The sequence below is a fragment of the Mustela nigripes genome, chromosome 16 (genome assembly GCF_022355385.1).
Source record: "Mustela nigripes isolate SB6536 chromosome 16, MUSNIG.SB6536, whole genome shotgun sequence".
NCBI classification, from domain to species: Eukaryota; Metazoa; Chordata; class Mammalia; order Carnivora; family Mustelidae; genus Mustela; species Mustela nigripes.
Genome location: NC_081572.1, coordinates 40,955,258 through 40,983,152, shown reverse-complemented (window position 1 = coordinate 40,983,152; position 27,895 = coordinate 40,955,258). Strand labels below are relative to the sequence as shown.

General features: G+C 50.8%; 1 protein-coding gene across 2 annotated transcripts in view; it reads right to left on the bottom strand.

The window, feature by feature from the left end:
* Window positions 1-20,518, bottom strand: part of KSR1 (kinase suppressor of ras 1) — a 148,720-nt gene extending 128,202 nt beyond the window's left edge. For both annotated transcript variants that reach the window (XM_059379713.1, XM_059379714.1), the window contains exon 1: window positions 20,189-20,518. In XM_059379713.1, coding sequence (XP_059235696.1) covers window positions 20,189-20,419 — 231 coding nt within the window. In that variant the 5' untranslated portion in view covers window positions 20,420-20,518. The remainder of the gene's footprint in view (window positions 1-20,188) is intronic.
* Between the last annotated feature and the right edge of the window lie 7,377 nt (window positions 20,519-27,895).

Below are 27,895 nucleotides of genomic sequence, written 5' to 3'. Positions count from 1 at the left end.
GTTAACTATTATTCTCCAACTTAGGGACAAGCCACCCACCACTAACAAGCACTATGCATGACCTTCTCTTTTTCCTCCACGTATTTCATTTTTAATAATTAACTGATGTCATCCCATTTAGTAACCCATTTTTTTCTATTAACGGTATATTAAGAACACTTTAATAAGTAGTAACATTTTTGGCAAGTTTCTGGCATTTTTTTTTTTTTTTAAGATTTATTTGACAGAGAGACATGGTGAAAGAGGGAACACAAGCAGGGGGAATGGGAGCCCGAAGCCAGGCTTGATCCCAGGATCCCAGGATCATGACTTGAGCCAAAGGCAGACGCCCATGACTGAGCCACCCAGGCACCCCAGTTTCTGGCATTTTTAAAGGCCAACAGATCTATATGCACTACAGGGTAAGCTATGTAACATCCCAAGGTTGTATGTTTAGGATACTGGATATTTAGGTTACTCACAATCTTTGTCAGTATAAATAACACTGCAATTAACATCTTTGGGGCCAATTTCTTTTTAAATCCTCATTGGTCAACCCAAATTCCCAGTGCCTACACACACAAAACTATACTGAACTTATATGCTGAGAACCTAAGTAAAGGAGAGCCTTATATCTGTAGCACAGAGTCACAGACTTAGTCTCCAAAGCCTGGGACGTGCCCAGAACCATCCCGGGAGACACAGAAGAGCACGCGCACACACATACATACACACACACATCTAAGATAAGGTTCTCACCCAGACCCACTGGAGGCTTGACTGGGGTCATAATGACTCCAATTTTCCAAAACCAGAAGATTACTCAGTGGGTCCCCTGGGACTCCGACAGTCAAACCGCACCAGGCATTGGCTATTTGACCACTGACTTTCTTCTTTCTTCTATTCATTTGAATTCTACTGAAGAGTCCGCTCTGTTGAGGTACCAAGGATCAATGAAGACTAAAACAGATATAAATCCCTCCCCTTCTAGAGCTCTCATTCTAGTGAGGAAAGAGACAGTACACACAAGTAACACCACAGGGCACATATGGGTGGTAGAATGTTTTGGGGGGGGGGGTCCAAAACCCCAGGGGGTGAGACAACAGGGAGGGTGGGCTTTCCTCCAGAGAAAGTCAGAGAAGACCTCACTCATTCAGGAGGGGCAGCAGGCCTTGTTGGGTACCTGAGGGAAGAACATTCCAAGAGGGGCTAAGGCTTCAAGGTGGGATGCCTGGTATCTTCAAGAAACAGGAAGGAGTCCAATGAGGTTGGGGCAGAATGGAAAGGAGGAGAAACCCTCGCCTTAACTTTGGCTTTTATGCCAAGTGGACTGGGAGTCACTGAACAGATCTTGGCTGTGAGCTGACGTGAGCTGACTTACATTTTTAAAGGAACTCTTCCACATTAGCTATCTCCCTCAGCTTCATCAACATCCTTCTTTTTTTTTTTTTTTGAAGATTTTATTTAATTATTTGACAGAGGGAGACACGGTGAGAGGGAACACGAACAATCGTGGGGGGTGGGAGAAGGAGAAGCAAGCCTCCTGGCAAGCAGAGAGCCTGATGTGGGACTTGACCCTAGGATGCCGGGATCATGACCTGAGCCAAAGGCAGACACTTAACGACTGGGCCACCCAGGCGCCCCCTGAGATCCTCTTTACATTCAGACTTACCCACACACAGGCACGCGTGTGCACACACACACCAAAGAATTCTCCAGATTCCTCTCCACGATGCCCACCACCCTCGCTGGCAGGGGCAGCTGTCCTGCAGAGAAAAGCCTTGAGAGTTGGGGGGAACCACCTCTGAAGGGAAGCCTGGACCTCGATCAAAGTGTCTGCCACCCCCAAGCAGCCAGTGGTGCTTGATGGGGTAGGAGGGGCCTGGGGTCTGAGCAGGGAGAGGGCCAGGGAGGCTCCCAGTGGCCTGTCTGTCACCTCCCTGGGGGGACACCTTCCTTACCTTGCTGCACCTGCCTCAGAAGGAACAAAAAGAAGAGCAGAGACAAGGCAGCAGGGTGAAGGGGAAAGGTGGGCTCAGATTCAGTGCTGTACCTACAACCCACACACCTGTCCATTCTCATTTCATTTGCTGGCACAGAGCCTGGGGGATGCATGCATGGTCTCCTCATTGGTACAGGACTCGGGGGACTCATACAAGTTTGAGGGTGGCCCTCCAGGATGAGAGAAGGACACGGGCTGAGAGCTTGCAATGCCCCGAGTCTTACGGCACAGGTCCTATTCTCAACATCCCAATGATGATCCCATAAAGTAGTGATGACTGTCCTCACCTCCCAGGTTAGGAACTGGGCTCCCTGAAGCTGAGTGGGCCTCTCCAGGCTCAGAGTGACACAGCTAGGACTAAGGCCTGGCTCCCCACCCCTCACCCCCACCTGTGGTGAATAAGCTTCACACCCACTCCACCAGCAGAGCCCTGGGACTGGGGCGGAGAACCATGGGGGAGGTCCTCGGCCTTCACTCTGCAGCCACAGGTGGGGTAAGAATCCATACCTGGGATGTGGGGAGTCTCCCTAGAAGTCCAGCTCTCCTTAACCTTGCGTGGGACAGTAATAACAGGAAGGGCAAAGAATGATAATTCGTGTTCATCAAGTGCTTACTGTGGCAAAGCTCTGCTCTACATGCTTCCCACATTTCGCATTTAAGCCTCACAGCAGCCCAAACCGTACCATGATTGGCCCCGTTGTACAGACGGGGAAACTGACATCCAGAGAAATAACAGCTTCACCAAGATTAGGAGCAGGCAGCGGCACAGGCACAATTCAAACCCAGGCTATCTGGGTCTGATTCCAGAGGCCGTTTTCCCAACTTCTACACTGGAGGGCATTCTGCATTGATGCACATTATTATTATTATTATTATTATTATTATTTTGAGGCACATTATTTCTTTGGGAATGTGGTGGAAGTTAATCTAGCACGGATTATAATACATCCTCATTTAATTACTCAGCACTTAAACGGTGTGCCAAGTGCTATACTAGGCCCTCAGACTTCTGGATGAAGAGGTCACACACAGTCTTTGTCCTTAAAGACAAAGGAAATCCTTCCTGTATCGCAGAAGGGCTCTCATCCCACTTCTTACCGAAGGCTGTCCTGGAAGCATGCGGTATGCCGAGTGGAAGGGCCGCCAAGGGGAAAGACAAAGGCATTCTGGGAGGGGCGGACAGAGACCGGAAGCGGGAGGCAGAGTGGGCTCCACTGGTGACACCTGTCTCTGTGGAGCCAAAGTGTGCAGTGACATAGAAAATGCAAAGGTGGGGCTCTGCTGTCAGCCAGATCATAACGCAGTTCTCCCCTTTTTCCCCATCCGTCTGGCATCAGGAGGCTAACCCACCTCTCTGGGCCTCAGTTCCCTCCCGTGCAATGGTGGTGAGAACTCACCAGGCTCCCAGGGCGGCTGGAAAGACGGGTGGGGTGTGGCATTCTGGGTCCCAGGCAAGAACTCAGAATCAAGAGCATTCAATCAGTGTTTGCTTTTGTCATAAACGTCATCCTCACCCCCTCCCCATCCACCATCCAAACACACAGAGCACTTTACTCAGACTGTGGGCAGTAAGCACTGTTAAGTGGTTGTCCAACATTTCCAAATACAAGAGTCTCTCTGAGCCAACCACCAGCTCCCCGGCACCACGTCCCACAGGCAAGGTCTACCGCATGAGTGTCTGGCTCCTAGAGACAGAGCCCACAACAGCAGTTCTCCTTTCTGGAACAGCCCCTCACACCGGTGGCCTCACAGTCACAAGAACAGGGGCGCTGCCTGGGGACCCCCAGCATGGCTCAGGCCGGGCAGCCAAAACCCAGGAAGCCTTCTCAGTGCCAGGCAGGCTCTGCTCCCACAGGACAGGTGGCGGCTCTGGAAACTTCTCTGCTTCTCAGCCGAATCCAGGACCGGCTCAACAAAGGCTTGAACAGCCTGGGGAAAAGCTTAAGGACCAAGCCTCATTTTATTCCTGCAGGTTTGAGCTCTGCTCTGCTTTGCTCATATTGCTAGCCTCGCATCCCGGGGCACTGAGAAGGGAAGGTGTATGAGCCAAGTGGGACCAGGGGGCTCAGGTCAGGTCTGCCACCGTGGCTGAGCCCAAGCTCACACCTCAAGGGTGCCAGGACCCAGAACATTCACTACCCTAACAAATGAGTGAACGAAAACAGCAACGATAATAAAGGAGTTCTTCCAAGAGCAGTTCCCCCCAACACACAATGCATTTCTCTTCTAGATTTTTCCACAGGCAGATATATTTTTAGGTATTTATATAACTACAAATGCTGCACACATGCAATTCTGCATTCTGTATATTTCCACTTAATGTGATATCATAAATACAGTCGTGTCGCCGCCCCGTCTTCCTAAGAACAGCTGTACATGTAATAACCCATTGCGTGCCCTACTGAGGTATGTCTAACTATCACCTCGGCGCAACACATCGGTTTTGCTGGTTGGTTTTTTTTTTTGTATTACAGATAATGCACATAACCTCATAAATGTTTCATTTGTTTTCCACAGAGTAACTGCCTTAGAATAAACTCCCTTGGAGGGATGTCTATTGTCCTGGTGTTACCGAAAAGCAGCATGATCCACTCTCTTGGGGGCTCTGTGGAGGCTTGTGGGATGAACACAGGAGGCTGCCACTTGACCACCCTCATGGTCAGAAACTTGACCCGCTTCCCAGTACCCTTCCAGAAGGTCAGCAACAGAGCTCTGGGGAACAGGCTTAGTGCATATACTATACCCAAATTCCATTTTGTAGTAAAAAATAAGGGCTAGTTTCAAAATCCCTAGAGGATTCTACAGGGCAGACGTCAGGCCGCTAAAGGGCCATCTGTGGTTCTGGCACCCCTCACGGCCTTCCGTTCTCATCCCTCCTTCCTCCGCGCTGCAGGGGCCCCGGGCTCCCCCCCCGAGCACGGCACCTCACTGAGAGTCGCCCAACTCACTCTCCTGGGCCTCTGCCCTGGCACTCAGCTTCCAGAGCTCTTTCCCAGCTGTAGTATCTCTCTCTACCCGTCTGAGGTCTTTATTCAAATAAAACCTTCTCTACAAAGCCATCCTGACCTGTCGCTGAAATGGTACCACCCCCTGGGGCACCTGGATGGTCCCATTGGTTAAGTGTCGGACTCATGGTTTCAGGTCAGGTCATAATCTTGGGGTCGTGGGCTCAAGCCCCCGAGTCAGGCTTGATCGGACTCTGGCTGGCTTGATCGACTCTGCACGGAGTTGGCTTATCCCTCTCCCTCAGCTCCTCCCCTCCATGCTTGCTCTAAGTAGATAAAATCTCAAAAAGGGAAAAAAAATTACACCACCCCTTGCCCCTGGCATTCTTCCCTGCCCTGTTTCCACAGCATAATCACAATTTCCCAATCTATTTTACTTACTACCTTACCATCTTCCAACACCAAAACCAAAGTTCTACAAAGCTGATGCTTGGTCCATTTTGTTAACTGTTATTCCAAATTTAGAACAGTGCCACAGTGGGAGAACCACCCACTAATTAAATGCTTGTTGAAAAAACAAATATAAAAAGATTCTTACTCTGCGCCCGGCATCCTACCTTCTACCACTCTTCTCACTTTCTAGGAGAAACAATCCTATTACAATCCCCATTTTACAGATGAGGAAACTCTTGCTCAGACAGGTTATGCAACTTGCCCAAAGATGCACAGCTAGCCAGGCAGGGAGTGGAGCTTGAACCTGGACCATCAAGGGCCCAGAATCTGGGCTTGGACCTACAAGAAGCTGCTCACACTCCTGGCCTTTTATCTAAATACAGGAACAGCTCCAAATGGGCCAGCAGAGCTTTCTAGAACAAGACAAAGAATCCCCCTCTGGGGGCACCTGGCTGGCTCAGTCAGTAGAGCATGCAAGTCTTGATCTTGGGGTCATGAGCTCGAACACCATGTCAGGGACAGAATTTACTTTAAAAAAAAAGAAGGAGAGAGAGTGAATCCACCCTGTTATCAAAATGGGGAAGAGGGGGCAGGAGTGCCCAGCCCAGACAGTGGACCCCAGGAGCCCACTCCCTCTCCACTTCCTCAGGAGAACAGCAAGTGTGACTCTCAGAACGCAAGCCCGGTTTAGTCTGGCAGCCACAGGGTGATGAAGGCCAGTTAGCGGTGACAAGTGGGAGTGGGGCTTTTGACGAGCAGGGTGCTAAGAAAACAGATGGATCCTTCCAGACCAGGAACCTGCGTAAACCCAAACAGGACCTGAGAGGAAGTTTAGTTGAAGCCGGAAGATGCCCGAGACAAGGCCTGTCATCTGAGGCCACCTAAGTCTCTTTCTAAGAATGGTCAGAAGCCCCCTCTGGTTTAGGGACCAAAGGTGGGGACGGATACGAACGAACCCGGTTCCACTAGTCACGTGGCAAATCGCAGCCCACGTGGCTGGACGCTCACAGGTATGGGGACAAGATGACATCTTTGGTCTTTGGTTTCTTTTTACCTTTTTTTTTTTTTTTTTTTAAACTACTTCCTAAACCTCTCAAAATTGTCAAAGATGCCGTTGCAAGACTGGCCCAGGGCTTTGTCTCTGCTGCTCACCTCTCTTTGTAAACCACCAGACCAACCACAAAGAAAAAGTTTCCTGTCCCCTGAAGAGACAAGTTTCCATTCGCTGATGGATTCTTCCTCGCCCTGTTCTGTCCCCTGGGCCAGGTTGCGTCAGGGCTGCCAAAGGGAATCTCCCTAGATACTTACCTTCTTTCTCCTAAAATTCACCACCAGCATGAGATACAACTGTGCCTGCTCCAGGCCCAAGTGAAACCACTATGTCACCTTTCTAACACGAATGCTTTGAAACAAAAGTCAAGTTCTTTGAGATGGAGTCAGATAAGAGCCTTAGCTCTGAACCAGCTCTCTCCCCAGCCTCCCCCACACAAGGATGCCCCCCCCCACCCCTCCCCAGGAGCCATCCACCTCCCACTGGGCCTTCTTTCTGTGGCAAATGGTCACCTGCTAATCTGGACTCCCAACACTTGGGTCATCTTGACTTCTTTTCAAACAGGTGTGGGAAAGGAGAGATTTTTCAAACCTTTTTCCACCTAGCATTAGTTCTTCCAAAACACCTAGCATTACCAAAGCCTTCTGTCCTCTCCATTCAGACACTACCCAAGGCCAAGCAGATTTCTGAGGGGTGTGGAGAAATGAATAGGAATGTGAACTCAGACGATTCTAGATTTCAACCCCAGCTCCACCAATTACGGTGTGACTTTGGGCCTTATTTCCTCGTCACAAAGTGGACTAGTAAGGTTATCATCACTGCAGAATTAACCAAGAGAACGTCTGTAAAAAGCCTGATTTGTTAAAGTCACGCCAGTCTACCTCTGGTTAGCTATCACGGAGGGAGGAGGACACAGGGAGCCCAAGATACCATATTCCTAAGATCTGGCCTTCCCTTCCCATTTGACAATAAACTCATAGACTAGAAACCCAAGGGGCTGGTTAACGCTGACCCCCAACGCAATGCTATCAGAACACCCTACAGCTTTCGAGTCATCTAAAACAAAACGGCAGCCAACAGCTTCCACAGGCCCAGTTCCTAGAACTGCCACGGGGTCAAAGCCTGGGCTGCCCTGAGGCATCTGCCCTCTGACCATCTGTTCAGACCTGATGTCACTGCCCCCTCCACCTGGATCTCTTTGCTCTACGCTAAGGGAAGAAAACCTTAAAAAGCAGTGTCCTCTAGTCTATATTCCCAAAAAGTCTCACAAGTCAGAGTCCCTGGTCTGGGCAGGACAGGGCCGGGCAGAGCTGTTCAGCAAGAAGGGGGTTTCCCATATCTATTTCTCAGCCTCGTTTCCCATAAGTGGCACCTAGATACTCATACCTGGTATCAGCAGCCCCACTTCTTCCACAACTGAGTTGACAACCTCAGTTCTCAGGGCCCCTCCCCTGCAAGAGGCCCAGGCTCCTCCCCACCCCCCAACAACTCGGCAGGCTGTGGCTGCCAGGCCTTACAGGAGAGAACGGAGTTTCAGTGAGCATGATGAAGGCTGATGGCACAGAGCACAGCTTGGTTCAAATCAAGAAACACTTCCCAAGTCCCTGCACACCTCAGGATGTACAGATGAGTCACTGTGCAGCCCAACCGGCTTTCATTCACACCCTCACCAGCACCTTCTAGCGGTTTACTCATCTACAAACTCATCTGTGAAGCCGACTTACTTACTTACTCTGATATCCCAGAACCAGCCCTGGCGCGTAACTGGGGGGCGACACCCACCCGCTGAGTTAGTACAGGACCTCTTTACCATGGCCCAACTCTAGAGAAATGGTCCCAAACTCTTGCTTACATCCCTGACTGCATGACGCATCACTCATAGCCAACCAGGGTCCTCATGGGCCACCACATCCCATGGACCTCTCTAGGCACATGGGCCCCCTTTCCCATCTTTGAAAACACTAGGCTCATTTCTGCCTCAGGGCTCTTGCACAAGTTGGTCCCTCCCCATGGAATACTTCACCCAGGTTTTCACAAGGCTGCTGCTTTCTCATCTGCCAAGCCTCGGCTCAAAACGTCACCTCTGGGAAGGTAGCCTTTTCTGGCCACCCAAGTTAAAGCAGTAACCTTCTCTCCACCCCTATCACTCTCACCGACTTCCAGGCTCCTTTCTCCCTGGCCCCCTTCCCTGTCTGCTGGCTTGGATCTTTTTCTTTGCCCTGAAGGAAACCGCTCCATTCTTGCTGCTTCCTTTTAGGGCCTAAAACAGTGCCTGGCACATAGGAGATGCTCAACAGTCACTGAATGAATCAGCAGAAGAGAGCAATAAACAGCAAATTCAGGATGAAGAAATCGTTCCACAACTTAAATACCTTACAATCTTACTTGTCAACTATACCTGGGTTGTTTTGTTTTGTTTTCAATAAAAGACAGAAAGGGGAGGAGGATGATTTAACAAGGCCAAAAATTAAAAATAAGGAAAAAGTGGGGGAGAAGAACAGAAGCCAAGAAGATTGAAAAAAAGAAAAAGAAAAAAACAATCTATTTACCCAGGAGCACGATTTTTACGAGAGCTATCATTCAAAAAGCATAAAATGGAGAAGAGTTTAGCAACTCCCATCATGAAAAAGACCCATGCTCTTTGACCCAATAATTCCATTCCTGGGAATTATCCCAAGGAAATGAATTCAGAACTGGAACAAAAATAAAGAGGCGCCTGTACAAAGACGATTACAGTCACATTGTTTATAATAGCAGAAATCTGGAAACAACCGAAATGTCCAATAATAGGGGAAATGCTTTGGCAAATTACGGCATGTCCGCTGGATGGAATATCATGCAGCAATTAAAACGACGGAAAGGAGGAGAGAGAATCATGGGAAAGTGTTTTAGAACAGTGCTGAGAGGAGTTTAAAAAGTATTGAGTCCAGGGGCCCCTGGATGGCTCAGTCAGTTAAGCATCTGCCTTTGGCTCAGGTCATGATCCCGAGGTCCTGGGATCGAGTCCCACTCGATCGAGTCGGGATCCCTGCTCTGCGGGGAGTCTGCTTCTCCCTCTCCCTCTGCCCCTTGCTCCCTCTGTCAAATAAATTAAAAGAAAAGTACTGAATCCCTTCTAAGTACCAGGCACTATCCAACACACCTTCCGTACGTATCCCAGCAACACTTCACACAAGTCCGAAAGAAACCTATTCCTATTTCCCTTTAACCAACAAGGAAACGGAGGTTCAGCAAGCTAAAGAACTTGTCCCAATCATAGAGGAAGCAAGGAAGAGAGTCCCGACATGTACGTGACTTTCTGCCCCCGGAGCTCATGCCTACCCTGAGGTCCTCATTGTACCACTCAAGGTCCTCCTCAGTGCTCAAGACCATTCTTTTTCTGATGATGATTGTGTTTGGGAGGCCAATCCAGATCAGAAGCAGCTAGCAAAAAGTGTCAGGGTACCTGAGAAAGGCCTGTGAGTATACAGCAAGAGGCAAAGAAAACAAAATGTCAAAGGAAACTACCTTTGTTGGGGGCAAGAAAACACAGAGGAAAGAAGTCAGAGGGTGATCGGGAAGACCAGACATCAGGAAGGACTGAGCAGAACCAGGAGACAGGGAGCCTGAAGGGCAAGAAAGTTGGGGGCTCCTGGAAACTGGGTCTGCCCATCCTTACCCACGGCCCTTCCGGGGCCTGCACTCAGTGGTGCTCAATAAATGTGGGCTGAAACACACACATCTCATGGTATGTGAATAAAGCAAGAGAAAAGACAGAAGAGGAGAAGAGCCAGGAAGATGGGTGGACTGGGAATGAGGACTGCCCCAGTGAGACTGTGGGCTCCGGTGGCCCACAGCAGGGCGGTGCGGCTAAGGAAGCCAATATGCCGGTCCTGGACTTCACTGTCTGAGAACAGGTGTCAAGGGCAGGTGGGAGATTTGGCTTAGCTGGCTGCATGGCCTCCCAGCACCGTGTGGACTGCCAGAAGCCAGGGAAAGCTTCCGGAGGAAATGGAGATGGTCATGTCATAGGAAAAAATTTATATAGACTCTGCCCACCTGCTGGGATACATACCGCTCTGCTCGGAGGCAGAGGGCTGGACTAGAAGACGTCACCAGGTCACTCTGCTTCTTTAAGGCTAACCACCCAGCACCACCACTCCCCAAAACCAGGCTTACTCAGACGGCAAACACCACAGATGACCCAAGACTGGCTAGAGCTGGTTATTACCGAAAAAGGGGGAATCGCTATGTGGGCGTTCATCCTATCATTCTCTCTACTTTTGTACATGTTGAACACTTCCATATTAGAGTTTTCAAAACACATGAACTCAAACCCAGGCATTTTATCTAAAACTCACCAGGACCCAGCCCAGGCTTTGGGGCTGCCCTCTGGATCCCAGACAAAGGCCACCAAAGTCTTAAAAAATTATTATTCAGATTTTTCAGGGGGAAGAGAAAGGAATTTGCAACTGCAAGGCAGACAGGATAAGCAGGTCAGTAAGACTGTCCAGGTTTAAGTCACAGCTTGGTCACTCCTCAGCTGTGTGCCTCCAGGCAAAACACTTCACCTCACTGCACCTCACTTTCTTCCTCTGCAAAATGGGGATAACAATATGATCTTCCTCACAAGGTTGCTGGGGGGCGTAAACAGCACCCCCAAACTCCCAAGAGTGGGGCCAGGCATGGAGTAAGCTTGCAGTAAAAGTCAGCTGTTGTGATATCCCCATTCTGTAACACGGATAGTCATTTCAGAAACCATGCATTCATGTGATCAGTAATCTGGAGAAAAGGAACAAGGGTGAAACTAGCCCTCTAGTTCTAGACCTCAGGCAGTGGCATGAGGCAGCATGGCAGCATGGCCAGCGGCCCCGGAGTGGGCCCCAGCCGACCCAAGCCTCCATCAGCCAAGGGGCTAGAAAGAGCTCCTCCTTTCAAAAAGCCAGCACAAGAAACAGGAAGCTGCTTCCTTTCCTTTCCATTCTGAGCCAGCATTTCCTTTTTTGTTTTAAAAAGCATTCCTTGACTGCAGCCCAGCCCTTCCCCTGCCCTCAGCAGCCCCAGGCTCAAACACGCCCACAGTTATCTGCATTTCTCTTGGATAGTTTTCTGCCCACCAGCAAGGTCATGAGGTTCCTGGTAGACCCTGAGTGAGCAGTGCCCTTGACACCAGGCTATCTGGCATGTGGGGGCAAGAGCAGGAGCAAGGACTCCAGACACCCAAATCTCTCTGGACCTGCTTTGCTCACCTAGTTGAGAGGATTAAGAGAAATAGGTCTTTAAGTGCTAGTATGGCGCCCACAACACACTCTGTCTCCCTTTGGAAAGCACCTCCCTTGACAAAGGCAACCCCACACAGGAGTCACCAACCTCTCCTTAACCCGTATGATAAAAACTGGAATCTCAAAGGGGACCCCAGCAACATAAAAACATAAACCTAAGCTGACACTTTCTTGCCTCTTTCCCTGTTCATGGCTTAAGGAAGTTATTTCCCCAATGATGTTCAGTGGAATAAAGAGCCCTGGATAAATAAGTTTGGGAACACTTGCTGCAGAACTTCTCAGAGCCTTTAAAACACAAATCATCTTCGGGAATCTCCAGGAGGGAGGGGGCTGATGTGGCGCATTCTCCACCACAAGAAGGCCTCTTTCACAGATACAGTATGGGAAAAACTGCACTAAGCCCTTTCAGGGGCCCCAAATGGGGGTTGGGGGGGTGGCTCTCAAGATAATGCCCAATGACGGAGAACACTCAAGTAACTTTATAAACATGCCTGTAACTTTTTTCCCCAGCCAACAAAAACTCTGAATGCCCCATGAATAAGCTGGTCCTGCTCATCCATGCCTAAACCAAACCCAAACTAACTGGCTAACCAGGGACTCAAAACCTCCAGGTGTCATGCTGAAGAAAGCCCTGCCATTCTATATGCAGTTTATCTCACCAGGAAAGCAGAACCCTCATCAATGTTACAGACTGGAGTCTGTAGTGCATTCTGTGCAAAAAGCTACTTTTCCTAACAATAGCTGGTCTTTCCATGGGCTGCAGTGTGCTTTCTTTCCCAATCTTTTTTTTTTTTTTTTTTAAACACAAGTCTTAATTCACTCTTGCAATTATTCTGTGGGTGGAAAAATGAAAAGGGGAAGAAAAATGGCAAGCAAACAGGATACTTTAGCTCCATTATTTTGAAAGGCAATCTGCCCAGTTCAAACACACGGCTGCCCACCAAGGCCAGAATGGCAGAGAATGAGAGAAGCATATAAATATATAGGTTTTATAAGCAGCCGCAGCTCGAACTGAGGCCTTTTCAATGCAGATGAGAAACAGTCATGCCGAGGAACAAATGACATAGCATTTCTGATCCCGGCAACTGTCCCCAGTGTACCTCTCTGTAGCTCTACCGGGGGTCTGGGATAGGGCAGAAGGCCAAGATGGACACAAAGGCATTGGATCAAAAGGTTGTATCTTCCAGAAGTGTTAGCAAGTAACTTACAATGTCACCTTGACATTAAAACCAACAACAATGTATCATGGCAGATAATGCAACATCTGCACCTATTTAATACCGCACAGGCCCTACAGGAGTAAAAGTTCATGCACCCAAGTCCCAGGGGACCTTTCAATGGAAGGATGAGAAGCCCCTGAAAGGAAAGTCAGGTCAAAGAGAGCCCCTTCTGACTGTGCCAGCCCATTGGCTAGACTGGTTTTCAAAAGAGGGCACACCCACAGGATACCCAAAGCTGCTCCCCAAGGATCTCTCCACTGCCCAGGGTCCCCAAGATACTGAGATCGGGGCTGGGAAGACAAACCCAATTGCTTGCTTTTTGCAGGAAACCCCTGGAGGCGGAGGACCCCGGCAGCATAGGAGGATGAGAAAGCAGCTGCTGCCCTCTGTCTAGATGGCCCCTGTGGTCTGAATCCCATCCCCAGCTCAGTCCCTCCTCCACCCTTTAACAAGGTTAATTCTCTCACAGAGATTCCTGCGGAGTCACTTCCCCCCTCAGGCCTTCAGTCACCTGCCTCGCCTGCTGACGGCAGGGGCCGGACTAGACAGAAAGCCCAAGATCCTTTGAAACCCTCTTGCCAAGATACCCCAAAGAGCTAGCTGATCAATATCTGTGGTTGGTGAGGAAAATGAAGCTCCAGTTCAATGAGGTGCCTTTCGTGAGTTCCCGAGGATAAAGACCTCACCACACGGAAGCAGTCCCAGTCCCTGGACACTGAAAGACTTGACACCCAGCACCCACTCTTGCTGTCTTGGGTCAAGGAACATTCCCTCTTCTAATTGGCCAGCCTAAGTCCCCGCCCAACTTTGCTGCAGGCAACCACAAAACCAGAATCCACAGTCCATGACAAGTACCCCATAGCCTCAGCCAGGGAGCAAAACTAGAAGCCATAATTCCTGCGACAGAACCCAGTACCTCAGTGTCAGGGACCCAGTCCTTCCTGTGTGGATGCTGATTCAAGGAGAAAAGAGGTAAATGCATAAAGGCCGATATTTTATAAATCCTGTTATTCATGTTGGGGGAAGGGGCAAAATATTGTGCCCCAGAGATTTTATTTTATTTATTTTTATTTGAGGGAGGGAGAGCATGAGAGAGAGAGACAGAGAGAAAGAGGGAGAGAATGCATGTATGCACAAGCAGGGGGCAGGAGCAGAGGGAGACACAGACTCTCTGCTGGGCAGGGAGCTCCATGCAGGCCTCAATCGCAGGACCCCCGGGATCATGACCTGAGCCGAAGGCAGACACTTAACCAACAGAGCCACCCAGGCGTCCCCTATGCCCTAAAGATTTTAAAGACCAGGATCAGGATTACATGTGTTCCTGTACTTTGAGCAGCAAATTCTACTTCTGGGAAGAGACTCTCTGCAGCACGATTTACACTACCAAGACTTCAAAACAGCCTGAACGGCCAACACCAGGAGGAATGGTTGGATGAATTGATGGTATAACCACACCATGTAGCCACCGAGAGAGATGATGTGTATCTGCATGTACTGATGCTGAGAAAGGATACTGCATTATAAAGCAATGCACATGGGGCACCTGGATCAAGCCCCGAGTCAGGCTCCCTGCTAGGCAGGATGCCTGCTTCTCCTTCACCCACTCCCCACTGCTTGTGTTCCCTCTCTCGCTGTGTCTCTCTCTGTCATATAAATAAATAAAATCTTAAAAACAAAAATAAAGCAATGCACATGGTATACTCCACAAATACATACGTGTATGTTTTTATGCAAGTGAAGACAGAAACACTGGAAGAATATATAGCAAAATGTTAATAAGAATTAACCAAATTGGGGCACCTGGGTGACTCAGTGGGTTAAAGCCTCTGCCTTCCTCAGGTCATGGTCCCAGGGTCCTGGAATTGAGCCCCGTATCGGGTTCTCTGCTCAGCAGGGAGCCTGCTTCCCCCGCTCTCTCTGCCTGCCTCTCTGCCTACTTTGTGATCTCTGTGTCAAATAAATAAAATCTTTAAAAAAAAAAAAAAAGAATTAACCAGATCTGAGAGGCGGCATTCTGGGTGTTTTTATTTTTCTTTTGTTCATCCGTATTTTCTTTTTTTTTTACACCAAACACAGACCATTATGTGTATTTCTAAAATATTTCTGTAAAAAGGAGAAAGCTAAAGAATATGCTGTGCATCCGAGGGATCACTCAGAAAGTATAACGCAGGTATCCATTAAAAAAATTATGAGCAAGCTGATCTCCAGGCAGCTTCTCGTTTCTCAGTGACACCAGCAGCACAGGGCTCGTTGCATCACAGACCTGTCTTTGAACTAGAGGGAAGCAGCCCCAAGCCCAGCTCAGAGGCTGCACAGCCTGCGGCAGCCACCAATAAACCCAGTCACTGGGAACGGAGCCACCCAGCAAACGCCCCTGGAAATGCCCGTGTTACTGGCCACGTCCTGGGGCTCAGGAGCCATGATTCTGAACAGAATGGCCAGCATGACCGCTCGAGGCAGTTGCAAGGTTCAGAATGTGGGTTCTGAAGACAAGGTAACCCAGGTCTGATCCAGGTCTGGTCCATGCCCCCGATGTCTTCATTTGCAAATGAAACGAAACCCTCCTACGGCAATATATGCCCAGGGCCTGGAAGAGTGCTCGACCCCAGAACAGGTGATCAAGACTGTTTCTGTTCCATGTCCACCCTCACTGAGCAGGCAGACGCATTCCCATATCCCCAAAGGTACCCGCATGGCTTTCTTTTCCCTGAATATGAGGGGAGATTCTGATCCATCTCCTCTGAAAAGACACAGACCTTCTAAAAAGCACAACTTAGAGAGATATGGTCGCAGGTGTTGCTACATCTCCCCATGAGGAGGAGATTGCCACCAAGGACCAGGCCCTCTGCAGTCCCTCTTCAGACCGCAGCCAGCAGGCAGGGCCAGAATCTTTGTGGTGGGGAATGCAGCTCCCCAGAATGTGGGGCCGGCCCAGAGGGGAAGGAGGCCTTCCCATCATAGTCCCCAGGCAGCAAGCCAGCAGCCTCCTAGCGCTCACTCCTGGCCTCCTGAACTTGGGCTACAGACGTGGTGAGGCTTTCCTCCAGCACCACCCAGCCCTCCCCAGCCTTGGCAAACGGTAGCACCCTCTCCAGACCACTGCTGCAGAACGCTGGGGGCGAGTTCCACCAGGGGAAAAGCTACCAAGACAAAAGGAGACACCAAAGGCGTCTCATCTCTGCACCCCTCCAGCAGGAGGCTGCTACTCTGGCAATGGAGCAGGAGAGAAATGGCCCACTCCAGAGCAACAGCTGGTAGGGGAAAGGGAAACCTGCTTTTGCTCGAAGTACTGCAGGGGACGTGACCTAGGACACCAGGACTCTGCGAATACGTCCCATGACAACAGAAGGCTAGCCTGGCCAACTATTTGGTCATATTCCCGATTCCTAAGCAGTCAGCAAGCCATGTTACTTGGAGGCACTATGGTTCACCTGCCTGGCTCCCCACTGGATTCCAAGTGTCCCCCAAAGACCAGGAGAGCAACCTCCCTACCACTGAATTCTTCCCAGGGTGGCTGCCCCTAGCTCAGCAGGCAAACCAGTAATAACTGAAGGTGTGTCAAGTTTATGCAAGGCCCAAGGGCCTGATCTGTGAGGACAAACGGCATCTCCTCTCCTTTCCGGAAGTTTGGGGTGGGGTGGGGGGACCATGGGGAGAGCTCGGGTACTTCACACAGCAGGGTTCTGACCTCTGGGTCACCCATAATCAAGCTGGGTGAAAGGCAAGCCCCACTGACCTTCTGAGTAGCAGCCCCCCTTCCCTGGGGGGCCTCCTGGCTCCTGGGCAATTCCTCAGGGAAGGGCCCCAAGGCAGACTATATCCACCATACCTCCCCACTGTTGCCTTGCCAGCAGGCCCACGGACAAGATCCTTCCGGAACTCCTTTCTCCAAGTCACTTGCATTAGAGGGGTTTCTCTAAAAGAGCGTAAGGTAGGGGGACTTGGTATACCATGGCCTCTTCTGGAAAGTGCTAGCAGGGAGGCAGAAAAGGGCCAAGTTACCATGCCCCTAAATGGGAATCTTCATGAGGCACTGTTAGCTCCGTAGAGCCCGGCAGAGACTTAGCCCACGAAGGATGAATACATGAGGGAATGAACTGGCATGGGGGTTCCAGGCCCAGATGGGAGGCCAGCCAGGTGTCCCGCTGTGAGCACATCTGGGAACAAGAACATTCTACCCCTCCTCCATGGAGTTCTCAGACCCCCTGGGAGGGTCTGATGGAGACAGGGCCCCACCTTCCGCTATGATGAAGAGGCCTCATGGCACTGTTTAAAGGTTCTGACTCTGAGTGCAGATTTTGTCTCCCCTTCCTCCCCACCTAGAGAAAAACAACTGTGTGGTGAGGATTAGTGGATTTCTAGGAAATATCAGGAGGCTGAGAAGGACCCAGCAGCACCGGCTGGCAGGTAGGAGGCAAACATTAAGCCCCGGCTCCTTCCACTCTTTTGAATCCCAAACAGGACAGCTACGCCAAATCTCGGACACCAGCAGGTGCGCCCAAGTCCAAGACTTCCAGCCGCCTCCCACGTGCTGTTTCTGCCAGCGAATGCTTCCTCAACAAAGGCCAGAGTGGGCTGGGGTTCCTTTCTCCATCCTGGGAAAAGTCGGATAAGCCAAGCCCTCTGGTCAGCCCCTTTCTTTAAAAGTCAGGAATCCAACGTTGCAAGCATGGTCTCTGGGGGCCCTGGCCTGGCATATGATAAGAGGAGCCCAAAGAACAGAAAAGACAGCCAGGGCAGACACTGCCATTGCCCTGCCTATCTCACTATACACCGGTGGGATTGTCTGCCAGCCTGGGTCAGCCATCTCCAGGAAACAAGAGCCAGCTCTGTTAAAGTACCTGAAGGAGGCGTGGGTTATGAATGTCACTGGACTCCTCCCAGGGTAAGGTGATAGGCAGAATCTTTTGTTAGTAAGACACGGACTTACAGGCTCGCAACACTGCAGGTTTCTGCCGTCTCATCCCCATTTTACAGATGGGAAAGCTTGAGGTTCAGAAGTCATGGGACTTGCCCAAGGTCACACAGTGAGTCCCCAGACCTGAAACCAAAGCTGTCCACCACACTGTCCCTATCAGCAGAACTCTATGACTAATACACTTCTCCCCTATTTTATCACTTTGGTAGATCTATTAGAACTATTCGAACTATTTTTAAATGGGGACATGTTAACAAATGTTTGATTCAACCCAACTGAGCCCCTTCATGAAACCACCAAATTTAGAGCCACGAGAGCCTGAAAAGATCCACTCCAGCCTGACTGTTCAGGTTAGGAGGCTAAGGCCTCCAGGGTGAAGAGATTCATTCAAACTAGCTGGAGGCAGCCCCAGGGAACCAGTTTCTGAGATCTAAATTCCCATCCCAAAAAACAAAGCAGATCCTCCCTTTTGAGGGAATGGGACGGACCCAAACCCATATCACAATGGAAAGAGCAGGGACCTGGGTATTCCCCTTTGGGACTTTGGATGGGTTTCTGGCTACCAGAGCCCATCCTCCAATAAACCCTTGGGAGGGAAACCACTGAATAAACATAGCCCAGAGACCTAAAGAGTGGGATGCTTTGGGGTGTCCTGATGCCATACCTTTGCCAAAACAAATGACTCTGGAAGTCAGGGTACCCAGAGGGCAAGGCGCTGTTTCCAGAGAATGAACAGGAACTGGTTCTCCTGTATCCCACTCTGTGAACCAGGAGCTTCTCTGAGTGACATGGGGACAATCCCAGAGAGGCCCACACAGAGAACTTTCTCTCGTCTCAGTAACACAGCAGTCCAACCAGACACATGCTGCCGGACAACGATCCCTCCTCCCACAACTAAGCCACACAGGCCCCCTATTGTGTCAGTTTAAAAACTGAACTTTGCTGGGCAAACACATTCGGCTGTGTTCAAGAAACCAGTTTCTCTCGCCACTTGGGAAACAGCAGCATGCATGCAAGAAGGGACAGCTGGGGGGGGGGGGGGGGTGTTGTTGGTTGGTTTGTTTTTTAAGCAAAGCCCTGGTCATCACTGCTATAGCAACTAGAACAAAAAGGAGACTAGCCAGCGCCGATTAGATAGATGCTTCCAATGTTCCTGGTTTTGTAGCTCTTAAGAAAACAGAACTGCAGGAGAGAAGTCATTTTGGATCAAACAGGGATTCCGGCTTCTGGTGTGCTCAAATCACGGGCTGGCCCTCTGACAGCTGGCGAAGGCAATCAGCAATTGGGGGGGGGGGGGGGGGGCGGTGAGAAACTAAGGTTCTAATAAAACAAAACATCCCCAGATCTGCAGAAGGCCAGATGTGCCAGTGCAAGGTGGAAAGAAGATGGGGTAGCAATTAAGTGGTGCCTGGCATTTCGCAGCCCTTCCAGTCTCTGGACAAAAGCTAGTTGGGAATGCACTAGTTTCCCTCTATTGTGTATGGGGGAGGGTGAGACTCGCCCACCCCACCCCTTCTGAGAACCCAACCACCCTTCTGACTGGTTCTTCCAAACCCTTTTAATACTGCACTTCCCGGCTATAATTTGAGGGAGGAGGGCCCGCAGATCTGATTTCTTCTTTACACCGGAGACCGGCTCCTCCAAAACCCCTTAAATAGTGTCATCTTCCCACCAAAGGCGTCGTGCCCCAGCACAGTCCTCCCTAAAGCAAAATCCAGTGTGTGAGGACGAGTGGGGGAGTCGCTGGGTAATTATATTTCGAGCAGTGAAATGCTGTGGCTGTGCGAAAGGAAAGCACCAAATGCCTGAACGGTAAAAATGCAGTTTCAGCAAACACGTTGCTGAAAAGCGGCAGACAAAAATCCTGGGAGGAGAGGAAAGGAACAAGCCGGAGTCTGGGGCGTGAGGGGAAGACACAGACAGAGAGAGAGAGAGAGAATGGCGGGCGTATGGTCACACTTTAGGGGGACCCCCCACGCCTCGTCACCCCGGCCCACGGGTGCTCGTCACAGTCACACAGAGAAAAGTCCAGGGTGTGACTCAGTGGGAGAATGAGTCCTGCAGCCCCGCAAAATGGAAATGGGGTGGGGGCAGAGATGGGGAAGCACGGGATGCCCGCGGGCAGCCCACCCCGCCCACGGGCGCCTCCAGCCTCCACCCCAGTTCCCACTCCGCCCCTCCCCCTCCAAATCCCGCCCAAGGTGAGGAGCTGGTCCTGGGTCCCCAAGCCGCTGCATCAGCGAGTGGAGGAAGGAGAGGAAGCCTCAAAGGGGCGACTCCAGGATGCATCTGGGAACGAGTGCACATGGGCAGCGAGGGAGGTGCTGGGGGCCACTTTCCGGGCGCGCGGCCCCCTTACCTCCAGAGTCCGGATCTCCTGCTGGGTGAGGTCGTTGGACACCGCGCACTTGGTACGCAGCCCGCGCAGGCTGCCGATGGAGATGTCGATGAGCTTCTGGAGCTGCCCGCACTGCTGCAGCGCCCGGCTGGCTGCGGCTCCGGGGCCCCCGTCCGCTGCCGCCGCGTCCCCCCCGCCGCGGCCCTCCTTCTTCTCCCCCATCGCCGCCGCGCGCAGCGCTGCTCTATCCATGCCTCGGCATCGGGGCCGCGGGGTGGCCGAGGCGGAGAGCCCGGGGGGCGCGGGCGCCTCGGGAGGGAATCCGCGAGCGGGGAGAGCTGGACCAGGAGCGCCGCTCGGCGCAGCCGGATCCCGGACGCTGGGACGACCGGCCGCAGAACACGCTGCTCACGCCGACCGAGCCGCGGCTCCAAAGCGAAAGCCGCGGCGACCCGACGGCTGCGGCTCCCGAAGCTTTTAAGTGGCCGCGGGGGCCGGGTCAGGGGAGCTGAGCATGCTGGGACTTGTAGTCCGCGCCGCGCACCTGCCGCCCGGCCCGCGCCCTCGGGGCCCGGATCCGCTTCCCGAGCCCTGAGCCCCGCACTCTGTGGTCCAGACTTTCCCCCTCCGCTGCGGGCTCCGGCTGTGCGAGACCGCCCCGCCTCTGCGCCCCGGGAGTGGCTGCAGCAGCCAGCTCCTCCCCGCGGGCTCCCAGAGCCCGGGGAAGCCTAGTGTCCCCGCCCTCCCCGCCCCTCCCCACCGCACTCCCGCCTCCAGCCTGGGGGCTTCCCACGACCCCCGGATGGGGCGGGGCAGGGGCCGGAGGGTCCGCTTCCTGCAATTCTGCAGCCGCTGCTGAACCCTTGGAAGATGGGGACAGTGGAGGTTCCAGGATTTCTATGTGGGCTTTAGGAGCCGCCATCTAGTGGGAAGGGGCCTAAAGTACTCGTCCTCCAGCTGGTTCACAGAACAGTGGACTCTCAATTGTCTACACCAACCGGAATGCTCAGACCTGGAGAAGAACAGCAAGGACTTTCTTCAGGAGCCTATTTTCCCACCAAAATAAGTATCCCATCCCTCTGCCACCCCAACCCAGCAGTCGAGTCCAGAGGCCTGGGGTGGCACATTGATTTGTCATGGGCTTGGTGCGCTCTAGAGCAGACGCCCTGGGTTCAAATTCACACTCTACCTAGCTGTGTGACTTGGGCAAATTGAGCTCACCTCTGAGGGTCTGACTTTCCCCATCATTAAAAATGGGTTGATTATAGTACCTATCTCATAGGGTTCCTATAAAGAATGAGTTAATGTATGGACCTGACCTGATTACTGACACATATATCACTGGATAAATGATGGTATTTGCTACGAGTGAACCTCAGATCTCCTAAACTGAACTTAAAAACTTCTTAAAAACAGGGCCCCAGACCTGGTCTGTGGACACAGGCACAGTGTCTGTCTATGCCTTCTAACTCAGCATTCAAGCTGCAACCCATCTCCCCACTCTCCCTCCAACCCCCACCCCCGACCTCCTGCCGGGTTCACATGTGCCCTTGGCTAAACTGAAAAGCCAAGACTCTAATCAAAAGCACACAATTCCATACTTCCAACATCTGCTATCCAGAAGGAATATCTCTAAATTTTCTCCTGTAAATGCCTTGGCTGCAGAAGTGGCTGGCTAATTTATCTTCGTATCCTCTTTCCCAAAGCCAAATACAGCGCCTGGCCCACAGCAGGAGCTCCATGAAATTGTGCAGCCCATTTCACGAATTCTTCAGACAGATCCTATACTGAGTTTCTCCTATCTTTCAGGCCAGCCCTGGCCTGGGCACTTTCTCTCTGTGTCTGTCTTGTCTGTCTCCCCCTCTTTTTTGAAGAATGAGAATTGAACAGGAGGTAGGGGCACAGCATTGTATTCCTGCTTGAACTCCACACATAGGACCAGAGGGCATTTTATATTAAACCTTCCTTTAATGTCATTTGAAATTTCAAAACTAAAATACAAAACTATGATAACTTTAAAATGTGCTTTTGCAAACTCACCCATCCGCTGAGAATTTTCTGAAACACAAGAGGTTTCCTTCCTAACCCTTGACCCTTTCCACTCCTCACTTAATTTAAAACAGGATTCCCTGTTCTGTATCTATGAAGCCCCACACCCTGACTGTCACCTTAGCCCGGTCCACCGTCGTTGCAGAAGAGTCGTAACTTTCCTGAAAGGGAGCTGTGCCCCTGTTGTTCTCTACCTGAGTGTGAATCAGAATCTCCTGGAAGGCTGGGTAACATGCAGTGATGGACCCCACCCTTATGGTTTCTCATTCAGTGCTTGAGGATGGGGCTGGAGAATGTGTGTATTTTGTTTTGTTTTTTAAAGATTTTATTTATTTATTTATTTGCCAGAGAGAGAGAGAGAACAAGGGAGCACAAGCAGGGGGAGTAACAGGCAGAGGGAGTGATAAAAGCAGACTGCCTGCTGAGCAGGGAACCCCATGCCAGACTTGATCCCAGGACCCTGGAATCATGACCTGAGCCAAAGGCAGACGCTTAACCGACTGAGCTGCCCAGGCACCCCCAGAATTTGCACTTCCAACAAGTCCTCAGGTGCTGCTGCTGCTGCTGCTGCCCCCACAGGTCAGGGAGCCTGAACTTTGAGAAGCGTTGGTGTGTAGGAAGGTCAGTGGGCCCAAAGAACTATCTCGGGGGACTGTCCATAGCGTGTCCCAGCTGATGAAGAATCTGTTTGCTCAGCAGCAAGAGCTGCCAGGCTTGAGTGACAGACTCGCTCTAACTCAGTTCACAAGCAGTTTCCTGGTAAGTGCCTATTTATGCTATAATGGCCACGGGCGCCTGGTTGGCACATTCTCCGCCAGGGCCACTTCAGGTAGGCAGCCAGATCCTGAGGAGAGTAACTGCCGGGCAGTGGTGTTGGGACTGGAGACTGGACAAGCCCCAGCTCTGGTTGCTGTCCCACCAGGCTCCAAGCGCCTGGGCCCCCTTCTGTGGACACGGCCTTCCTTCTGTTCTGCTGAAACCAGTCAGCCAGCCACTGGCTTCCTACCCCCTCCATCTCAGAGGCATGGAGGCCCCTCTCAAGCGGGTTTTGGGATCCCCCCAGCCACATGCTTACAGAACAACCTCTTAGAGATGCAGAAAGCATGGCTTTAAAAATAATCCTTCCATTCATCCCTTTAACATTCAGAAAGTACTCCTCAAGTGTTTACTGATGTGGCCGGCCCTCTTCTAGGCTCAGGGAAGCGATAGCGAACAAAACAAAAATCCTTACCCTCCGGGAATTTGTATTCAGGCCAGAGAAGACAGACAAGAAAGAAAGAAGTGTAATGAATGCCCAGGGTGGCAGATGGTAACAGGTTCTGGGACACAGCAGAAAACAGGGAGAGGGACCGGGAGTGTGGCCTTCACCACCTTCCCTGGAGCTGTTTCAGGGAGTGCGGTTCTCAATCCTGGCTCAGAACGGCTCTCTGACCCCGGGCAAGCCCTCTGGAATCTCAGAGTCTTTCTCCTCATTTGCAAGATGGAGGTCACGTGTTGTGAGGGTGAACAGAGAGAATTCTGCAAAGCCATGGTCACCAATAAGGGTCTGACATATTTATTTTTATTTATTGGTTAAATGATTACTATAGGCAGCACGGTTCCAAGCACCTTGGTTAACTCACTTAACTAATGTTAGTTACTTTCCTTTCCCTTCCTCCCGAGTGAGACTCTCCTGGTCCAATGAATTCGTTCATTATGCGGTGATTCTTAGGTTCAACTTCATCTCCAGGTTCTTGAGACTTTTTCTGTGGCATCCTCAGTACAGAGAGTTCTCGCCTTCCTCTCCCCCTCCCCTCTGCCTCAGGCACCTGCTTTACCTGCACACTAGGTCTTGGAAGCTTGAAAAACCCTGTGTGTGTCCTAACACCATGGCAGTCATGTGGGCAAGTTCACGCTTAGACCCAGCAGGCATGAGAGGAGCACCTGCCATGTTCCGGGCTCTGGGATAGGCCAAGCAAAGCAAACCAAGTCCTTATTCCTATGCAACAAACCTGAGAGTGGAGACTGGAAGTTCACAAGTCAAAAAATATATTACCAGAATAAATTCGAAGGATAAGTGGTGTGAAGTGGGGGGAGCTAAGATCTAAATAAGGAGAAGGAGCAAGCCATGGGGAGCTCCGGGAAGGGGGCATTCTAGGCAATGGGAACATCATGTGCAAATGGCCTGAGGCAGGAACAACTTGGCACACTCTGGGAACAGAATGAAGGCCAGTGTGGCTACAGCACAAGCAGAGAAGAATAGGGGATGGAGAGGATGGGGGGTAGGGACTGTTGGGAAGAGGCCGATCAAGTAGCACTTGGGCAGGAAATTTGGATTCTTCTCTTTGTTACTCCTAATGTGGTCCAAGATTCCTGCATCACCTGGGAACTTGTTAGAAATGCAAGGTCTCCAGCCTCATCCCAGAGCAGCTGAATCACAGCCTGGATTTTAGCATTTGACCTGAGTGAGTGTATGTTCAAGTTTTAGAAGCATAGCTCTCTAAGTATGTGTAAAGAAAGCCACATTCCTAGCAATTTTAAGGGTTTTAAAACATCTCTCCGACCCCATGAAGGGTGGATGTGAGAGAAGCAGGGGTCCACAGCAGCAGCACTGGTTTTGAGACTGTTGCAGTGGTTCAGGTGAGGTCCCAGGAGCAGAATGAAGCCTAGGAGTGCGAGGAAGATACGGAAGAAATAGACAGGATGCCCAACAAGCCCAAGGGTTGTATGTGGAAGGAGGAAAGAAACACTTTGGGCCATCTTGGCCACTGACCGCCCCCCCAAGACACTGGGGGGGCACTGTCAGAGGAGCCTTACCCTGCCGTCAGGGGTGGCCACACCCACTTGCGCCATTCTCACCTCTAAGCCCAGTGGTCTCAGGACTGACAGGTAGGTGTCAGATTTCTCTTAGAACCTAGGGATTGGGTGAGCCTGGTGATGGGTATTAAGGAGGGCACATATTGCATGAAGCACTGGGTGTGATGCATAAGTAATAAATCTTGGAACACTGAAAAAATAAAGTTTAAATATCTAAAAAAGGAAGAAAAAAAAAGAACCTAGTACAGGAGAAGCTTTGTTTTCATGGATTTTACCCTCAGTCAAACTATCCAGGAAATGCACAGAGTAACCCTGGAGAGATGGACTCTGTTATCTGTTCCCGGTGCTCATTCATTCATTCTTTCATACATTCACCAAAGATTCACTGAGCCAATATGCAATGTGCTACACCTTGTGCCAGCCTCTGGGTGCAGAACAGTAAGTGATACATCCCTTTATAGTTTATAAATAGACTCTTTTTTGAAAGGAAAGCTCACAGTCACCTGTGCTGTGCTTCCTAAGGCCCGTGCCGTCTTGCTCGCCATCTAAAAAACCCCATAGGGGTCCCCGTTGACCTCAAGGTGAAGTATGAATTCCTGAAACAAGGCCCACAAGCTCCTTCATTCCCAGGGCCCACTGCCCTGTCCAAGTTCATGGGCCCCTCAAAGCTTTTTTTGCATCAATGTCCCAATTTTAAGAATCTGATGACAATAAAAAGTGTCTCTCTAGGAGAGAAGAATACACGCACGCTCGCAATTGTGAAACAACGTCCTGGGGTTTGTGGGGCACCCTTAAGAGTATCCGTGAACTTGAGGGCTGTAGGTAAGCTTAGAAGCCCTGCTTAGCGGTTGCCTTTATTCAACAATCGTGGGTCACACGAGGGAATGTCATGTCACTGTGACCTTGCTCAGCTCTCGCTTCTGCCTGCAGTCCTTCCTCTCCACCTCCCCATGTGCATTTCCACTGATCCTGGAGAGGGAGCTCATATGCCCTCTACTCCTCTCCCACAACAGAATCAATCTTTCTAACTTCCAAATGCCCACAGAACTTTGCACACACCACGTATTTTTTGGTTCTTCCCCTGCCCGTTTCCCTGGACTGGATAATGAGCCTTTTCGGACTCAGACAGATTCTGTATGACCTGGAGAGAAGTTGTGCTCCCTGAGCGACCTCCCTGAGCTTGTGCTCCCTTGTCTGTAAAAATGAGTCTAATTATCTCTCCCTCCAGCACAGGATGTAGCAAGCACTGGGTGTTTTAGACAACCCACAAATCACTGAACTCTACCTCTGAAACTAGTAATACACTATATGTTAAGTAACGGAATTTAAATTAAAAAATAATAATAATCTCTCCCTGCAGGGTGGCGCAGAGAGATAAAGGAGAGAGAGATAGGCCCGCCACGCTACAGTGCTTACATGTGATTGAATAAACGAACGATGGATTGCACTTTATTTTCTTTAAAGGTTTTATTTATTTATTTGAGAGAGAGAAGGAGCACAAGCAGGAGCAGAGGGAGAGAGGGAGGGAAGGAGAAGCAGGCTCCCTATTGAGCCTGGAACCCTACCCAGGGTTCAATCCCAGGACCCCAGGAGCATGAGCCACCCAAGAGCCCCTCCACTTTCCAATCCTTGCCCTTTGGAGCCACCAGAGCTTGCTCCAAATCCTGGGGTTTCTCGTACCAGTCTTCCACAGGCTCCAGCTACGTCACCGTGGTCTCCAGCTTCCCCCCACCGCCATGCTTCATCCAGCTTCCCACCGGCTCCCATTGTCACCGTCACCCACTGTCCCCTGCACTTGGCCTTCCTGCCCTCCTTAACCCACAGAGAGTCTTTGTTCCACCATGACGGTTGGTCCCCAGCAAGCCCCCGTCAGTGAACTCTGCCCCCTCTTCCCGCCAGAGGAACCTGGCTAACGAAGGCCCAGCCCTCATAAAACCCAGCCCTCCACAGGCCTCCAGGCCCATGCCAGAGCAGCGGAACTATGTTGGAGAAAAACATAGCTCTGCTGACGGGCTGCTCTTTAAATTCGTGACCGCAAACCTCAAATTGGCACTTCTCAGGCCTGGCAAGCCTACCAACCTTTCCTAGAAAGTTCATTTTTCCATTCTCAGAGATGGCTATATCTTTTTTTTTTCCTTAAAGATTTTATTTATTTATTTATTTGTCAGAGAGAGAGAGAGAAAGAGCACAATCAGGGGGAGGGTCAGGCAGAGGGAGAAGCAGGCTCCCTGCTGAGCAAGGAGCCAGATGCAGGGCTCTATCCAGGACCCTGAGGTCATGACCTGAGTCAAAGGCAGATGCTTAACCCACTGAACCACCCAGGAAGGAATCCCGGAGATGGCTATTTCATGCTTTCTTCTACCAATTACCTTGTACTCATCAGTGTTCTTGACTCATCCTTCAGTGAGAAACTAGAAGCCATCAGACCAAATCTACAGCCCTCCTGCCCTGTGCTTGTGTGTGCTCCCCACCCATTCTCTTGAGACCACAGAAGAGGTGCCCTGGGATCCATCCCCTCCAGCAGGCTCGAGGCTTCCACTCCAGCAAGTATCCTGCTTTTCCCTGCATCACCATTTTCTCCTTTTCTGTCCTGATATTCTCATTTGCAAACAAACATGTACTGTTATCCCCCTTCAGGAAAGAAAGAATGAAATAAAGAAAATGGAAGGAAGAAAGGAAGGAAGGAAGACAGACAGATGGGCCCCTGGGTGGCTCAGTGGGTTAAAGCCTCTGCCTTCGGCTCAGGTCGCGATCCCAGGGTCCTGGGATGGAGCCCCGCATCGGGCTCTCTGCTCAGCGGGGAGCCTGCTTCCTCCCCTCTCTCTGCCTGCCTCTCTGCCTACTTGTGATCTCAGTTTATCAAATAAATAAAATAAATTTTAA